The 19,238-nt window shown below is 40.7% G+C and overlaps 1 protein-coding gene across 2 annotated transcripts in view; it reads right to left on the bottom strand.

Annotated features, from left to right (window-relative positions):
• Window positions 1-19,238, bottom strand: part of ARID2 (AT-rich interaction domain 2) — a 174,009-nt gene that overhangs the window by 71,126 nt on the left and 83,645 nt on the right. Inside the window, exons 4-7 of one of the 2 annotated variants that reach the window (XM_025208535.1) lie at window positions 13,857-13,990; window positions 12,757-12,975; window positions 11,556-11,645; window positions 8,506-8,573 (exon numbers count right to left, since the gene is read on the bottom strand). In XM_025208535.1, the coding sequence (XP_025064320.1) occupies window positions 8,506-8,573; window positions 11,556-11,645; window positions 12,757-12,975; window positions 13,857-13,990 (511 nt within the window). The remainder of the gene's footprint in view (window positions 1-8,505; window positions 8,574-11,555; window positions 11,646-12,756; window positions 12,976-13,856; window positions 13,991-19,238) is intronic. The other variant, XM_006015932.3, reaches the window with a different exon arrangement.

The raw sequence follows: 19,238 nt of genomic DNA, 5'->3' as shown, positions 1-19,238 counted from the left end.
TGAAGGGAAGCTGTAACAGGGGACCCCTATCCCTGTTATTTTGATGAGAGACAGAGAAAGGGAGTGAGAGGAAGAGAGAGATCGAGAGTATGTGAACGAGAGAAACCCGGCTAGTGACGAGGGAAGGTGTCTACTAGGAGGGGCAGAAACTGGGAAGCATTTTTATTAGACACTAGAAGACTATGACCCAGATGCTGAGAGCTCAAGTTGCGTCATAGACCAGGGTGGCTCCTGCCCTTCTGTGAGGCTTTGTCAGGCAGAGAGAGGACTTTTATTTTTTCTGTTTCTTTTGGATGTACTATATCCTGGGTGGGAAGAAGTTTTTGTTAAGGCTGTAACTGACTTTTATGTTAAGATTACTTGTTGACCGGTGTGGTTGAAAGGGGGGAGTGCGGAGGCCACACTGGGGCATCAATGGGGTGCATCTAGGTTTAGCATCCTTCCAGGGCAGGGCTTAAGCCAGAGATGGCTGGGGGCCAAGAGGGCCAGAGGCCATAGCCTAAGGGAGGGCAAAACCAGGGTCAGGGACTCAGAAGCTGAAAAGACTGGCACTCATATGCCAGGACCCAGTGATGTGGGCCTAGGCTAAGAAAGAGCCCAGCAAGAGAACGGGGCTGAAACCCCAACAAAGGCTTATAAACCTGAGGAGGCCAAACTGTGTATTGAGGCAATGGCCCTCCAGAATATGATAATAGGCCTACAAGACATGGGCATGACTATGGGGGCTAGGAGTCACAATTTTTGCCCTTAATGCTTGACTGGGGGCTGCCTTAAAGGTGGGGCTCACCTCATAGCGTTTGGGCAGAAAAGCTCAAAGAACAGTGCACCAAATGAAGATATCAAGAAGAGTCTACCCAGTCTCTGCCATCAGCCTCCCCAGTTAAAAATGCTTCAAGATCAAGTTGTGGCAGGAGAGAAATAGGAGGGAAGGTAGAGACCAGGGGTTGAAGGCAGACAAGTCCAACCACTAGGGGATCTCCGACACCAGGTAGATCGCCTGAGCATGCTACAGAAGTGTTATGGAAAATGACACAAGCCTGGTGTCCAAGGTAAGATCATTTAAATTATAACAATGATGTACAAATGGCGCCTGCAATGTTGTATGAATTGGTAGAAAAATTAAGGAACTCGTTCAAGTCAGTTTGGTCTGACACCAAGACAGAGAGTTACTTTCACCTTTCACTGTTTTCCTAAGCAGGACCTTAGGAACGTTAAATAAGAAAGAATATAAGTGGACAATCTAGAGCAGGGGTGGACAATTATTTTGGCTGGAGGGCTACTTAACGAGTTTTGGTGAGCTGTCGAGGGCTGTAACGGTAGCCCTGTACCATGGCAGGTGCCCCACCCTGTGGTTGCCACCTTGGGATCAGAAGGCCCACCCCCTAACCCCTGACCTTTGCCACCAAAAGTCCTTCCCCTTGCCCCCCGAAGTACTCCTGTTGCGAAGGGGGTTTGGCATCTTGGAACTAGAAAAAAAACAAATTATGTACTAAAAATCAAATATCCACTGTAACATTTTAATTTTATCTAGAAAATATTTTTTTCCCCTGATTCATGTGCATTTGCGCTGTTTATAGAAGTGATTGCATAATAGCTCAAAAAGAAGTCTTACTCTTGTATATGGAGGGGGGAGTATGGATGGGTGGGTATGGGGTTTGTCGGAGAGGGGTGTATATGTGGGGTGTGGGGGTATGTGTGAATATGGGTGGGTAAGGGGTTTGTGGGGGGGCTGTGGGGTGTGTGGAAGGAGAGGGTGGCAATTGTGTGTGGTAGGTGTGTGTGCACAGCAGTGAGTGGGGCTCCCCCCCAGAGGCACATGGATGTGTGCATGTGTGGGGGGTGCACGTGGGAAGGGGTGGGGGGGTATATGTGGGGTAGGGTGTGAGTGGGTGTAGTGTTTGTGGGGGGATGTGATTGTGTGTGAGGGAAGGTGTGGTTATGAGGTTTGTGGGGTGTGCATGGGGCCTTTGCATGCACCCCCCCCCCCCCCAACCTGGCCCCCCACCCCCCCCCCTGCCCTGCAACAGCCTGGAGCCCACACACCCTGTGGTGCCTCTCCATCACCATCAACCGCGCACATCCCCAGTCCTGCCTGGCACCCATTCTGGACTCACCCCCATTGGAGCAGACCAGCCAAAACCTGTGGGCACAGACTCAACCCCAGGCTGCCCCACACCACCTGCCCATGGCATGTTCTGCCGCCCCTTGGGCACGCAGCAGGGCTGAGGTGGCTCCATGGCTGGACTGCCTTTCTAGGCAGCTGAGGCAGTGCCGCTGGCACCAGCTCCGTGGTACTAGTGGGGACCCGTGCGCTCAGTGCCGACCCAACCTGTGCCTGCTACGAACTCACCTGTCCAGGCTGAACAGCAGCAGCAGTGGCAGCACAGAAGTTGTTGCTCAGCACAGGGGAAAAGTGGACCCTCCCCCTCGCTGCTGCTGGGTTCTTCCTGCTGCAGCTGCCCAGAGCCTATGCCTAGGCTGCCCTGCAGCTGCTCTGCGCTGTCACCCCCTATCCTGCTGGGCAGCCCACAGGTGGAAGAGACACAGGGCAGCCCAGTGTGGGCTCCGGGTGGCTGCAGCAGGAAAAGCCCAGCAGCAGTGAGGGGGAGGAGCCGCTTTTCCCCCATGCTGAGCAAGTTTCTGCCCCACACTGCCACTGATGCTCAGCCTGGGTGGGTGAGTCTGGAGCGGGCAAAGGCGGGGCAGTGCTATGTGCATGGGTCCCTGTTGGTACCACAGGGCTGGGGCCAGCAGAGTGGCAGCTCAAAGGAGCTGCTGCCTGGGCTGCCTAGAAAGTCACCCCACCCCTGCTGGCTGCCCAGGGGGTGGCAGGACATGCCACCGCCAGATGGTGCTTGTGTTGGGTGGGTCTGAGGGACCTGCTGGGGGCCGGACAAAACCCATCCTGAGGTCAGATTCAGCCCATGGGCTGTATTTTGCCCACCCCCGATCTAGAGTTGAGCTCCTTAGTTTATATAGGTGACACTACACAATCAGCAAACATCTGAATTATTCCTCTTTGGACAGGGTAGCATCTAAAATCTAAAAATAAATGAGTAACCAAATAAAGAAATAATGATGATAACCTTTATTACTTTGTAATTTGGTGTGGCTGATGTTAACAAGTTAGTTCAACTGGCTACAGAATGACCACTGACTAGACAGCTGGACACTATGAAAAGGCACAGTAAAGTTTAGCTTAATGGAGCCTTGGAAGAAGTGAATTGTAACTCTGGATGTGGTACTACTTCTCCATATCTGCAAAGATGCTCTAGGATGAAAGAAACAATGTGCTAAGGAAGTTTAATGATAATTTTTCTTTACTCCATCCTCACAGAAGTCACACAAAAAGTAGGGCTAGAAGGGACCTCCAGTGGTCATTTAGCCCAACCCCCTTACCCAAGGCATCCCTATCCAAACCATCCCATACAACCATAATCTAAACTCTACATAAGGGTAACATCAACCTTGATGCAACACAGACCTAACACTCTAACCTGGAACCCCATGTTGCAGAGGTGTACTGTATAGAACAGTATTTTTAAAATATGTGCATGATTAGAGTTAAAAACTAAACCAGTTTTATAAAACAAAAATCTCATTAAAATTTTCACAATCTATTGCAATTATAATGTATAATATACTCAAAGTGCCCCCAAGATATTACAAACTGAACAGTGAAAGCAGAGAAAATAAAAACCTCTAAATCTCTAATACCAACACTTCAAGTTACCTTACACATCTTTTAGTAGGCAGTTTAATGAGAAAAAAGAAGGAAACCTGATGTTTGATAAGAGCAAAGGAAACAAATGTTGCCAGCATATTAAAACTGTAACTCATTTAAACTTATTTAATATTCATGCTTGCAAAACTGTATTTGGAATAGGAATTTTTAGGTAATATACTTAGAGACCAATACCGCTTAAAAACATGGATTACTTTCAATTACCAACTGACATGTACCTTCTTGACTTGATTCTAAGACATTTAACATAGAGGGAAAAGCCCCACATCTTAAGAGTCAAACAGAAGGATGTTGGCTGGCGGGTGGGGAAGAGGCAGCAGCTGCAGCTCTGGCTCCAGCCCCTACCCAGGGATGGGGCTTCAGCTACTGCAGGCCCCCCTCTCCCAGCCCCTCTGAGCTCCACCATCTCCCTGCAGCCTCTTTCTTCCATTTCCCCCCTACACAGCCTCTACTGCTGTGCCTGCCCCTCTCCCTCCTCCATTTACCCATGCTCCACACCAGCAGGCTCCGTCCACTATGCAGCCTGGGGCACTGAGCATGGCCCCAACCCAACCTCACTGCAGTGGCATGCAGCCCTGAAAGATTGTTACAGGAGCTGGGCTGGGGCCGTGCTCAGTGCCCAGGCTACAACAAAGATGGAGCCTACTAGTGCAGAGCAAGGGAAAGGGGAGGTGGAAAGTTGAAAGCAGAGGCTGGGGGAAAGAGGGGAAAGCACAGGTTGGGGGAGGAGGGGAATGGGGGAAAGCAGAGGCTGAGGCCAGAGGGAAGTGGGGTAGCAGATGCTGGGAGGGAGGGGTAAGAGGGGGAGCAGAGGAAGAAAAGGAAGGGGGACTGAGGCTGCAGGAGGGAGGCAGGCAGGGGGCAGAGGTAGCACGGGGGCAGGCACAAGCAGGGGACAAGCTGGCTGACCTTCCTATACCACCTGCCTCTGTGCAACAGTAGGGGAATGAATTAAAAACAGCCCCCCAGTAATTAGATTCTATACATGGAAAATTATAAAACATTTATAAATCTGTTAAGTATAGACTCTGATTACTAGGAAATCATCTTCATACAAAATCATCTTACATTTGAGTAAATACAGTAATTGATGAGCATGCAAAATTAAGTTTCTTCCCTTTGTTTTAAATTCAGCTTTGTGGATGATTCTTTCTCCAAGAGCAGTATTAGAACTAAAGTATTGGGATTCTATACAAAATACAATATTCAAAGGGTAAAATTTTGAAAAGCGCCTATACAACTCTCAACACCAGTCGCACTGACTTTCAGTGACACTCAGGATTCTAACTACCTAAAGGCCAGGTATAACTTGGTTAGCTAGAGAAGGGGTTTTCAACCTTTTTTAACAAATGAACCCCCGGAGGCAAGACACGGAGCAGGGGGGGAGGAGGGAGGCACGGCCGGAGCCTGTCACCCCACAAAAGGGCACCACTATCCTTGCCCCACCCCACCCCTGCTCCTGGGAGGTGGCGGCATGGAGTTGTGGGTGGTGGTACTTTGTCATTGCTTGTGCATATTCCCTAGGGCCTTCCCAAGTCCCTCAGGGGTATGCGCAGACCCAGTTGACAACCCCTGAGCTAGACGCCTAAGACCTATATGGAGTTTAGACAATTAAGTTGCAGGAAGTTTTTCAGATAACTCCACTTCAGTCACCCCAAAACTCAGGCCATGGACAGACACTGCATCTGTAGCGCTACAAATGCCCCTGAAGTCCTGCAAAAGTTAAGGAGACAAGTGTGAACACTCCTTGTAGCCCTACAACAATGGCCCAAGTGCTACAGAAATATTCCTGGATGAAACAGGAACTTCTCTGTAGTATCACATTTAATGTGTTCTAGTAAGCCACAGCACTTATGGGGGGAGGGAGGTCTCTCACTCCCCCAGTACTTCACTCTCCACCACATCCTACAAGGGGGAGGAAGGAAAGTCAGGATAGAGCCCCAAGGAAGTACAACCTGCTCACACCCCTCCAGGACCAGGCTGTCAGTGTATATGGGGATCGGGACTGAGCTGTCAGCTTAACCTAAGGTGGCAACCTAGGCCTGGCAGTGGGGAACAGAGCAGAGTTGCAGGGCCAGGCAACCCCTCCAACCTTGTGATGGGAGAGTACACTCCCACCCTAGCTGACAGAAGTACATTCTTTACTCTCCATGTCTGTCTGTGCCTGGTACTGCTGTTTTTGAACGTTTCAAAATGCTTCAATATGTCCATGGTCACAGTAGGCACCTAAAGAAATAAAATTCCTTAGGTGCCCAACCTTGAGCTTCTGTGCATGCTCAGAAATGATCCAGTGTGTGTGCCTAGCCATCTAGCTTTGGGCTTAGCTGTGCTGTGACTCAGAATAGAAAGGAGTTAGTATCTTCTAGTGTCACCAGAAGTCCCCACAGATTCAGTCCATTAGATATCCTCAGAGCATGCTTAACTGCCACAGACAATACTGAGTTTAATAATAAATGAAGCATTCTCACTCAAATGCAGCTGGAGGACACAGAAAAAAAATGTTGCCCACCCTCTGGATTATAGATTAATGGCTAAATCACTCACTCAAATGTGGCTTTGAATCCATGTTTCAAATTTCCCACTTTTAAAACTCTCCCCTTGCAAGTCTGTCACAATACTTGCATGTTACTTCCTTCATATCATATCACTCTGCATCTCTCTCTACCCATTTTACCATTTTTCAGTATGAAAAAACTTTATCAGCTTCTCTAGACACCCTTAAAACACCTCATTTATCTAGTTTATCCTTTGTTAGTATGTTTATGTGAGTGGTGAGTGCTTCTTTGTCACCACCATATAAATGCTATTCTTATCTTTAACTGAATTTATTGTCTGCTGACATTGTTGAAATGACAGGAGAATTGAGTAGCAGCCTTAAAAGAGGCAGTTATACCTGGCAGCACAAGTAACAGAAACACCAAAACATACAAGAGAATAAGAAAAAAGAGAACAAAAGAGCACAGACCGATATAAGCACCATTCTGCTAAATTCAAAGATATAAAAGTTATCCAAAAATGAAAACAATGAATACAAAATCCCTGCTGATACAGGCATAATATCTTGGTTCCACATCAAGAGACTAGTACTGGAATTGAGAGGTCTAACAATGCTTCTAATACTCCCCCCTTGTTTCTTCTTACACACAAAAGCACAGCTCCTGAATAAAACGACTTCCAGTAATGGGGTCAACTCACTGCTTAAAATATGATTCTATGAAAAAAGATGTATTCTTGGCATATATGGATATTTTTAGAGGTAGTGTTAATTTATGGCACACTTTCAACAGTGTCTTACTGTAATGTGGTATTATACACCATGTTTTGCTGATAAATAGGTCTTGGAGTAAATCCAAGTTTCTTATTAGTAAACCTTATTGAAGCTAAGCTGGTTCTACTTAGCACTCAGTTAAGAGACTGTTAAAACCATCTGTTCTCATATACTATAATTATTTAAGATGATATAATTAACAAACATTTAATAATTTCACATCATTTCAAATGTTTACATATCTAGACATCGTGCTTTATGTTGTTCTTAGCCAACTACTGTACAGACTGTCTCAGATTCAGCAGATGTTAAAAAATCAGAAACACGAGGCACTTAAAAACTAACTCCTTCCAAGAATATTTCTTAGTATCTATCTTTAAGAAAAAACAAAGACAAGGCTTATCAAGCACAAATTTTTAGACTTACTTTTACTTTAGCATATCTACAAGCTAAATTAATAAATATATGAATGCTAATATTTTTCATTCAATTTCACTGTTTGGGGAGGGCACTTATTCATATTTTAGCAATAAACATTCAATAGGAACTTGTATAAACAACTTGGCCCAAAACTAATTTTTGTAAAAAAGAAACTAAACCGAACTATATGATAAACAGAAAGCATTTTTTCACAAATAAATACTCCTTTTTAATGTTTGGAATGCTAATACTGCAATTCTACTGATAGTAAGACATTAAGCAGAAACCTAACTACAAAGAGAAGTGGAAATGACTAGTTTATTACATTTCAAAACATGAAAACAAACAGTATAAAAGATCAAAATCATTTTAAAAATCCCTATTTTAATATTAGCTGTCTGAAAACCAGTTATGGAATCAGTTTTCAACCCCCCCAACCCCCCCCACTCCATAACACCCCCCCCCCAAGCCCCACCCCATCAGATGCTACCCAGTACCATAACAAGTTTATTCTAGGACAAAGAGATGTTTACACATAAAGTTATAACCAGAAATTATGTTGCTCCATTATTAATCTAGTAGATCATGCCCTCTAGTGGAAACACAAAAGCCTTGAGTACACCTATTTATCATAATATAAAAATTTAACTGAACAAAAGTTGTCTAAATGTCTTAAAAACTGGCCACAACACCCATTTCTTAATCTATTCTTTTGCTCATCTCAGCAGTTAAAAATACCAGTATTGTTTTCTTTTGCCATATAAACTGTACAGCTGGTCTTTTCCATCCAAACTTCAACTCTTTTATAAAAATACAGAACCTATATTTATTTCTCAAAACTATATTTCCCTGTTCTTAATTATTTTCTTCCTATTAACCTCCAAATTTTAGAATCTTGATTTAAGTTATAAATAACTTTGATTTAGCAGCAAACCGTATTTCCCTAAAAGGTATAAAGCCTGAGCATAGTTCAAAGTAACCTTTCAATTAAAAACATTTTGGTACATTATGAGATTTATAATTTTCCACCCTTGGTACATAGTTAAAAGTAGTTTAATATTTTTAAAATTACCTTAACAAAATCTCTATCAGTTTTCTCTTTCCATTCTTCTCCAAATACAGCAGAAAATGATCCTAAAGCTTTAAGCATAAAAAGTAACATTCAGTAAAAAAAAAAAAAAAAAAGTGTACTTTTCCATTTGATTGTCTAGTAATCCATAATCCAAATAAAATCCAATATTATAGACCATTCAAGATGTTTATTTTTGCCTAGTGTACCTGTACAGTAAATTGTAGCAAGCCACCCTAATTTCAATTTCTGTATATTCAACCCACTAATTAGAAGTATTACAGCCTAATTTGAGGTAAATAATTGAAAAGCCTTGAAGAGCCATGATATACTTTTCTGAAGTTTTTTTTCAAAAGTATGAAGTGACTGTTTAGTTTTAAGTCTTATGCACAGGATAAAGTAAAAAGTATTCCTAGTTTAGATTGGAACTATAAATTAGGGAAAAAAACCTGTAGTGGAGTTTAACAACAACAACAAAAATATGTCTGGACATCACTGCCACTGAAAAGAAATGTCTGCATTTTACCAGAATCTTTTTGGTAAATCTTGGCTCCTCTGGTAAAGCCAATGCTACAGACTTTCTAGTCTATTGCTTCATGAAAGCAGCAAAGACCACATACAGTTCACCAGATTCTAACTGACATGAAAAGAACTGTTTAGAATTATGGAAATAAATAACTAATTAGCATCATATGAAGTAATATTAAAATAGAACCTTCTTCTTAATTTTTGATGTGTGAAAAATGTTACAAAATAAAGCAATACTTGGCATCTTAGGCCGCGTCCAGATGAGCACAGCTGTGCAGGAAGTGGCACTGCAAACATGTCTGCAGCGTTACATACTACACATCCAGGGGTCGATATCCAGGGGTAAAACAAACAAACAAACAAAACCCATGGGGAAAAGAAAAGAAAAAAAAGTGAGCAGCTCATGCAAGGACAGTGTGTACTGCTCAATAGCAGAGCTGGGCCACCCAGAGCCATGCTCCAGCTGCCAGCCAGGCTCTATGTGACAGAATCACTACTGTTGCACCCCTGGAAAGCCCCTGGACCCCAGGTAAGGCTGCTGGGGTCAGCCCAATGCTGGCCCCAGCCTCCCCTACCCTACCCAGGGTAACTTGCTGTGTGCCAAATTGCATGTGGCATGGACGTTCCCCAGGGACAAGTAGCAGTGGCACAAGGTGCACGGCTGCTACTTGTTCCCAGGGAACCAAACATCCACACTTATCTGAACATGGCCTTAAAGGGCATGTCTACATGAGACATTTACTGCACAGCAGACTAATTAGCTGCACAGTAACCGCTGTGCATCTACATGTGCGCCCTATAAGGCTGGAAAGTAAACTAATTTACTCTGCAGCAAAATAATACTTGTAAAAACAAGTATTATCCTGCTGCAAAGCAAAAAACTGCAGCAGTGCATGTGTAAATGCTGCCCCTGCTGGCTGGGGCACAAGGGTGCTTCACTGCTGGGGGCTGGTTGCTGGCCATGCCCTAGCCAGTCTGTTGGCAGCACATTGAACCGGGGTGAGCAGCCCCAGGCTGACCCTCTGGGTCCCCTGCCAGCCACGACTCCTACCAGGGCTCAACGTGCTGCAATTCTGGGTGCGCATTTACACGTGTGCCCAGGGAGCAATGAACTCCAGTGCGATAAGCACCAGAGCTTATTGTGTATCACATTAATATGCATGTATAGACATGCCCAAAGAATCCAAGACCTCAACTTCTACAGCATTTAGTAGCAAGGCATAATTATTTTGAGGATGTAAACAAGTTATTTAACAGTATTTTATTTGCCAATGGAAAGTGGGAAGAAGGTTTTGTATTAGTGTGTTTGCAAAATTCATTGTAGAGTTTTAAGTTAAAAATGAATCACTAATTTCAAAATACTGAAAGAGTATTTCTGAAAAGGAGGGGAAGGGCTGTCCTACCACATGTAATATAATTTTTTTCTAAAAAAAATAAAATGGAACAAACATAAAATGGTAACAAAACTAAGAAAAAATACCATGTATTACAAAAAGCAAATAATAATCATAATAAGCAGCAGCAGCAAATTCTGCATTATAGGTATGCCAAATTTGAACTTTCTTGAATCCTATAGTAACTTTAGATAAGCCATGAGCAATCCTAATTTACACCTAAAATTGTTTTCACAAAATTAAAATGATAACGATGCTATGCAAATTTAACCTAAATCCACAGTCAGATTTCCTTGCTTAATTACCAAAAGATTTACTGCTGTATACAGTGCTCACAATTAAAACAATTAGGCCTGCAGTTCATTTCTTCTAGGTGCCGTAAAAACTTATAGGAAAACATCATCTCTACTTTATGAATTTACAATATAAAAAACCAGAGATAAATTTAAAATAATTTTTTAAAAATGCCAAAACTTTCCATCTCTGTCAGAGTGACAGATTGCAAAACTAGATAAAGAACGAGTTATATTCTTGAATGAAGATTATGTCCCATTCTCAGGTGCTTAGGACCAAGACCCTGGGAACCTGAATGCATTTGGCAACAACTAAGTACAGCACATCCAGAAAATAAGCAATGGGGTATCATTGATGAAACATGGTACATCAGTCTTATATTTTGCTGAGACCTTCATTGCTGGATGTGAAAATAATTCCCCCAACAATAGAAAAAAACCCTATAAATTTGCCTCTCCTTTATAGCAAAAATTACTATCCTCATACTTTTAGTCTTTGTTTCAGTGCTTTTCAGTTGAGGAAGACTGGTAGCATGGTATCACTAGTAGGCCAGTTATGAAACAACCATACAAAAATCATAGTTTTGACTTAAAAAGGCAAACAGGAGAAAGAGCTCTCCAATTTCTCAGTGTCCAAGGAGTCACAAAACAAAAGAACATCCAAAAACTGCTGAAGCACCACTTATAGGTTTGTTTTTTTCCTATAAAAGTGATTTTGAAGAAACAATTACCCTGATCAGAACAACAATTTAAATCCAGAAACTAAGGATGGGCCTCTTGGAAGCACTAAGTGGGATATCAGATTTAAATTCAGCCTTTCTTGAATCATTTCTTGTACCTGGGAGTCCTTGCGACTGGCCCAGAGTCAGACAATATTTTGGTCTGGGTACGTGTGAGGAATAGTTTAATCTTGTAGAACAACATCCTACTAAGAAAACACACATACATAATCTGAAAAATCTAACGGAGAGAAATTAGACCAGAATTAACATCATATTACAAAAACGACATATTACATATTAAAATGATTAAGTAAAAAGTTATTTTTATATAAAAAGTTGATAGTATAATATCTCACAAAGACAATTACTCTAATACATGATTTTGTGAGTCTGTACACAGGCACTCACAAACACATGGACTTAAACATACACTATTACACCCATTACTAAGAGACTTTAAAACACCCTTTAGTTAAAAAAATGCATATTTCATAATTTGCTTAAACAGCTTTACCTTTAAAGTTACTATTCCTTGAGAGAGAGGTTTCATACAGGAGTTAAGTTCCACCTATTGACATTTAGGTGATTTTACAATATTTTAGCTATACCTTTTCCTGACCAAAAAAACTCCAGCAAACAAAATCTAGTTTGGCCAGGAGGCCATATGCTAGTTACAAAACATAGATCTTGATATTGAAATATTTTTGTGAAAATATTTACTATTTTCTTTAAATAGTAAAATGCAAGCATCTCAACTAAGTAAGTATTTCTTAAACCAAGATTGAGCATTTGGATGATTTTGAGTTTTTATTTCTAGATCTTCTATTAAGGAACTGAGAAAAACCTCTTTCTATCAGAATTCAAATTTGGCGTCATTTTTATGAGATGCTGTATTTTATAATTCATACTAAACATGTATCTTTAAAAAATAATCAAGATCCTAGGGTTTTCACCAGAAAACACACAAATCTTAACATTAGGATCTCAACATAAATTTAATGCTAAAAATATTATAACTACTTCTTAAATAATTTAAACATACCACCAAAAATCTAATTTATGTTTTACTAAATTAGTGTTCCATGATATTAACTTTTGGTAGAATAAATATATTTTAAGTTACCTGAACTGAAAAAGTTATTTAATACTTACAAAACACAAGTTACCATGGAATAATTAAAAAAGAAAAATAAGTGTCAACTTTATTACAATTCAGTCAAAAACAAAATTTTACCAAACATGAAAACTGATGATTATTTAAAACTATGTATGTATCTGAATCCTCTTGCTTGGCTTGTGAAAATGTCATATACTTACTGTCGTCAAACACCCCAGCATTAGCAAGCAGCAAAGTGATGATCTTAGGGTCTTTTTCAAGCTGCATGACATGTTTGCTTTCATTTGACAGAAGAGTACACACATTAATAGCAAAGTCCACTTCATTTGGGAGTCCAGATAACAGTGAAAGCACCAATTTATTATAGTCATTTGGCGAATTAAAGTCCATAGACAGCCCGTAACTTTGACGAAGGTAATCTAACAACAACAAAAAAAAGTGAAAACAATGTTTCTAAAACTGAGCCAATAAAACAAGTACTCATATTAACAGAATAAGTAAACAACTGATAACTGTATTTAGCACGTGGGTTATGGAACTTTAGCATATTTCCCAACATTTAATTTGTTTCACGTTTTTTTCTTTTTCTATCTGCTTTCAGCAAGAATATCAAGGTCTTCCTTCTTTGGATGAGAACGAGGCCAGCTACATATCTATCCCTTTTTCATCTCTGAAATGAAAAACTACATTATGCTTTACCTTAAAACTGAAGGTTCGAAGTGGTTTTCAAGTTGAAAGCAGTTTTCTAAGTACTCAAATTTTTATAAAAAAATATTATGCTTAAACTGCAGAGATGACATCCACTTCTAATTGGTTTCTGGATTCTAATCCAGGTTTGCATTTTCATCTGCAAATCCCCACGTGGCACAGATTCTGGATGCCCTATTGACTTCCGGGTTTCTCAAGTTCTGACCTAAGAGCTGATATCAGCTGACTTCAGAGTTAAACAATTAGAAATTTTAGGAAGAAATTCATCAAGGAAAAACTCCTAAACTAACTCTTTACCTTGGCAGAACAGAACTTTAAATTGTGGATGTTAAAAGAAGTCTGTTTGAAGGCAGGTAACAATTTACCCATACTTGTTGGAGCACAGGTGTCTGCAATTACTTATAGATTTATGTTTGTTTTATTTTGCTTGACAGTGGAAATGATTTCGTTTGCACTAGATAATGATTTGAGTTACACATGAAGCAGCTGTTCTTAATAAACCTATAAATGCATCTAGAAACTACTGAGTAGCCTGTCCCATCTTACACACCAAAAACTATAAATACTATTTTTTCCCCCTCAAAAACTTTACCTGACACACTGTGTTGCTGGTAATTGTAGGAAGATGGAATCGCACCAATAGGAAGTTGTGGCTTTGGATTGCCTGGTTGTACCTCATCATCATCCTCCCCAAAATGATGTACTTTCTCATACTTTTCTAAATACCTGAAATAAAAAAGCATGGATTTTTAGTATTTGTGGTTTGACAAACACCTTTAACACCCAAGAACTGAATTACTGAAGGAAACAGCTATTATACAAACATGGACATTTTCTGAAAAAAATAAATTAAACTGTGGTATAAACGCAAGCTACCACATTTACTCAAATATAAGACAACCCCCCCCAATAATTAGTTTCTATATAACAAATTTATAAATTTTCCATATAATTTTCCAGGTATACACTCTAATTATTAAAGGTTTGCCTTGAATTTCTCCTTCTACCACTGCTATAGCAGGGAAAAGCAAGTCTAGGGGGGGTCAGGTAGCCCTGTTGCCTTCTGCCTCTCTCCAGCTGCTTCCCTTCCCCACTTACTGTCAGACTCTGCTTTCCCTGACGACCAGGAAGTGAGGAGCAAATTTGAAAACAATGGCTTTGAAATAAACATGCCTGTAGTAATCTACAAATGGGAAAGAAGGGCAAACCTCAGCTGCAGGAGTGAAGCAGAAGTTAGAAAGTATTCAATGTAGTGGCTCAACATAACTTGAAAAAGAGTTGGTGCTGAGGGCAACTGAGCACAGTGGGCACTACCATGCATCTTATCCAGATGGGCTGCGCTAACCTATCCTTGTGGTAGGTTCCCATCAGCATGTTGCCCAGTATAGACCATGTGCTTTATAGTCATGCTCAGTGATGGCTGCATTTAATCAACTTCATAGTTGATTTCTATTACTGAGTACGTGCTGCTTTAAATTGGTAGCAATTTAAAGATAGACAACGTACTTAGTGAGGTTTCCTTGTGTATTAATGTAAAATGAGGGGCTTTTTTCCCCTGAGGTTGATCAGGGAAAAAAAACTCGTCTTGTATTTGAGTAAATACAATTTTGTATAAACACATACATGTGAAAAAAGGCAATAAGAGCAATTATAATTTGAATATGTTCACATTTTCAGGAAATTCCTTGGCTAAAAATTTATATCTAGCCATTTTGTGAGAAAACACATTTTCTTTTTCTGAACATCCATTGTTGATTTTATTACCAGAAATAACTGTGCAGTTGACCAGTTAAAAATTACTACAAAAATTTAATCAATAATATCCTTCATAGCTGACAAAATATGCAGAGAATTTAAAGGCTAGAGAGGATCACTAGATCATAATATCCAAAATAAGGGACAATATACAGACATAGCTGAGAGGTTTAAAATGTGGTTCATAAAATGGAATAAGACACTAAATACCACAAAATGGTTAGAAGTTGTAACTCTTAAAGGCAACTGCTTCAGAATCTTCCACACAGCAACACTAAATGTGTTATTTACATGATAACACTATACACCAGAATGGTTTGAGAACAGAAGCCATACACAGACTGGACTGCATTGATAAAAGTGGTGGTAGCAGGGTAAAATGTTTTACCTTCATTAATTTACAGTGAAAAACTATTCATTTTCAGAACTTACTATTACTTTAACACAGTCATCCTCAAGCAGGGTGCCAAGGCACCCATAGGTACAGTGAGATTCTCTGAAAGGTGTGAGGAGATAAGAGGAAGTATAGGCTCAGGTTTGTTTCTCCCTGGCTAAATTCCCCTCCCCCACTGCCCAACCCCTCTGAAAGGAGGCAAACCCTGTAATATATAATTAGTTTCTGAACCTGGGTGCCACTCAACTCAGAACTTATGGACAGGTGCTTTGAGTCCAGAAAGGTTAAGAACCACTGATCTAATATATAATCTCAAACATATATGCTCAAAACTCAAACAAGTCACAATGGGGAATCTTCACATCCAAGAGTAGTCCCAATGACCTCAGTTGAACAATTCAGAAGCATGAAGTTATGTACAGTAGTGTTAGCAAAAATTAAGTCTTACATTACAATTTCTTGGAAATAAGGAAATCATTTTGTATTTTTAACTGTTAGTTTATTGATACAAGAATTTTCTTTCCTCTGAGCAAAGGGCTCAACTTTGAAAAATGCTGTGGCTCTTAAGTCCCACTATTGTAAACAGGGGCTGAGGGTACTTGCATCTTGTATGATCAAAGGCCACATACAGACATTTAGTTTCTTCTGAGAGAATTGCTGCTTTCCCAGGAGAAACCATGTGTTGCAGATGTTCAGTATTTTTCTCTCAGAGCAAAAATGGCTACTCCAGGAGAAAAATAACCAGGGAACAACCAGGGTTAAATCACTCCTGAGAGCTTCCCCTAGGACAGCATGTGTCTGTAAATGTTCTCTTCTGAGAGAAGTCACAGTAGCGCAGGGTGCTTTGCTCGTGTCCACCACCCTCCTGCCCAGGAAAGAGCACGTTGCTTAGGTTGGACTGCTTTGCCCCAACCAAGCAGGGAGCAGAACAAGCCCCCTTCACAATCCACACTTTGTGCTGCAATGAGACGCAGCCTGCAAGGCAGTCTGGTTCAGTCAGTCAGGACTATTCTGTGTACTGCTGCCAACTGTTACCAGGCAGACTGAAAGAGTCTGCAAAGCATTCTGAGAGGTGTGCCCAAGGGCCCTCTGGCTATGCAGCATCAGCACTGTAAACTCTCTGTTCTTCAACAGCTCAGCGTACAAATGTCTGTTCAGGTGTCTCCCAGGTACTTTTTTTTCTTTTTAAACCAGGAGAACAAACCTGGGAGAATTCTTCCAGATCATTTGAACAAGTACATGCAGCTAAAGTAAGGAAGCATGTGCCTAAACTTTTAACACAAAAAGTATTCTGATTGACTTCAATAGGAAAAAATCTAAGTTTCCAATTAGGCACGTGCTTAAGCTCTTCGTAGAACTCACTGAAGAAAGCACGAATTTAAAAATCAAGTAAAATATAAATTTTCATAATAGAAATGTATTGTTAAACATTTTAGTTAATTCAATAAAAGGAAGGAAATTAAGAGTTAATAAAGGCTGTGATTAGGCACTGCATTGCAAATAACTATGAATAATATCTGTACAATATTTCAACATGTAAACCATTATATAAAATAGTAAGCATAATTATATGACTCACTGCTATAGTATTCTCTTGATTAACTAGATTCCATCAACTAAATTAAGGACCCAGCAGAAATCTTAACTGTGATATCAGTTTACTTTTTCTGATTTGTAGGACTTATATTTCAATATTGCTGCCTTTACAATCTTTCAAAATAAAAAAAAATACTCATGTTACTTATTTTATAATTTAGTGTCTGTTAAAAAATATCCCTAAAAATTATTAACTAGATTTTCTTTTTGCATGGTAACCTAATCCAGGAATTTCCCTGCCCCCCGGACTGTCCTAAATTCTTAGTTTTGCCCTTCCAGTTCATATTCCTTCTGATTCCATTTGCTTCTTCCCTTTTCAATCCTTTCAGCAAAAATTTTAAATCAAGCAGAATTTATAGTTTACATATGGCAATCACTCTTCGTTAGAGTGATGGGTCATGCATAAAACCTAATATTTACCAAAACTCATGTAATGACATATTTGCTTAAATAATCTATTTCTCCATTGTATTTTACCAAAGAAGATACTTTATTCTTCTTTAAAATCTGCCACAATCTAAAATTCATTGCACCAATCACTCCCATTCCATAGCATTTAACTATTATAAATTCGCTGCTGGGTGTCAGATCGTTGAATGCATTGACCAAGGAAGAAAATAAATCAGAAAGTATAGTCATCATTTTCAATTCATAGATTCAGAGATGTTTGGGTCGGAAGGGACCTCAGCAGATAATCAAGTCCGACCCCCTGTCCGGGCAGGAAAGAGCGCTGGGGTCAGACGACCCCTGCCAGGTGCATGTCTATTCTCCTCTTAAAGACCCCCAAAGTAGGGGAGAGCACCACCTCCCTTGGAAGCCCATTCCAGATTCTGGCAACCCTTACTGTAAAGAAGTTCTTCCTGATGTCTAACTTAAATCTGCGCTCCGTCAATTTGTGGCCATTGTTCCCAATTACTCCAAGGGGTGCCCTGGTAAACAGAGCATCTCCTATTCCTTGCTGCCCCACCCTGATGAATTTGTAAGCAGCCACAAGATTGACTCTAAGCCTTCTCTTGCGGAGGCTGAAGAGATCCAGAATCTCTCCTCATAGGGCTTTGCCTGCAGGCCCCTAACCATACGAGTGGCCCTCCTCCAAACCCTCTTGAGGTTGTCCACATCCCTCTTGAAGTGTGGCGCCCAAAACTGGACACAGTACTCTAACTGCAACCTGACCAATGTCACATAGAGGGGAAATATCACCTCCCTGGACCTGTTTGCCATGTACCTGCTAATACATGATAAAGTTTGTAGCTATATTGGTCTAGAGGAAAAAGCAATCAGGTCTCGTAGTAGATAGTCAATAGATGGAAAACTCCTCTGAGCAGTCAGTTCACTGCTGGTATGAAGCCTCACAGGAGCCTCTCACCTCCTGTGATGATGCGAATCCATTGACTCCTCTGTGAAATCCTATGAAATATGAACTTTCATTTCAACCCAGGAGAATTTTTACAATCTTTTCTCCAATGCCTGATGAAGGGCGTTTATACTCGATTTAAGAAATTTTTTAGCAAAAATCTTATTGGTCTAATAAAAGATATCATCTCTACTATGAGTCCTGGTTAGCTTTACTGATTGCTTCATCACATTGACAACTCATGTTCATCTTGGTATCAACAATGACTCAATTCCCCTGCTCACTTTACACCTTTTAATAATTTTACAGTAATCTTTTTAAAGTTACCAGTATAACCAGCGTCTATGTGTTTTTAAAACGTAAGAGCTGAATTGTTCAAATTCTACATGCAAGGTATTGATACTGCGTGAGATCAAATAACAGAAAAAGAGTGGAGATAGTGTCATAAAGGGAGAGAGTGCAGTAGAGTGCCTCAGGCATTGGTAATGGGGCTGGTTTGTTCCATGTCTTCATCAACGACCTGGAAGATGGCGTAGAGTGCACCCTCAGCAAGTCTGCACGCGACATCAAGCTGGGGGAAGTAGTAGATATGCTGGAGGGTAGGGCTAGGATTCAGAGGAAGGTGCAAGGCTTTTGGTTGCAGCCATGTTTGTCTAAGGACACAGGCAAGTAAGGTTCTTTGAGTGATATCTTTTATTAGACCAACTGAGTAGCTGGGGAAAAAAGTTTTAGGAAAGGTTTCGGGTGCAGTCACCCTTCTCCAAACATAGGGAGTCTCTGTGGGCTGAGACTCCAAGGAATGAGAAGCTAAAAGTGTAACAGGATACGAGTGAAAATGTAAATAGGCAGAAATTAGAAAGCAAAAGGTAAAACAG

Source organism: Alligator sinensis, unplaced genomic scaffold (genome assembly GCF_000455745.1).
Source record: "Alligator sinensis unplaced genomic scaffold, ASM45574v1 scaffold147_1, whole genome shotgun sequence".
NCBI lineage: Eukaryota > Metazoa > Chordata > Crocodylia > Alligatoridae > Alligator > Alligator sinensis.
This window is presented reverse-complemented; position numbering and strand designations above follow the sequence as displayed.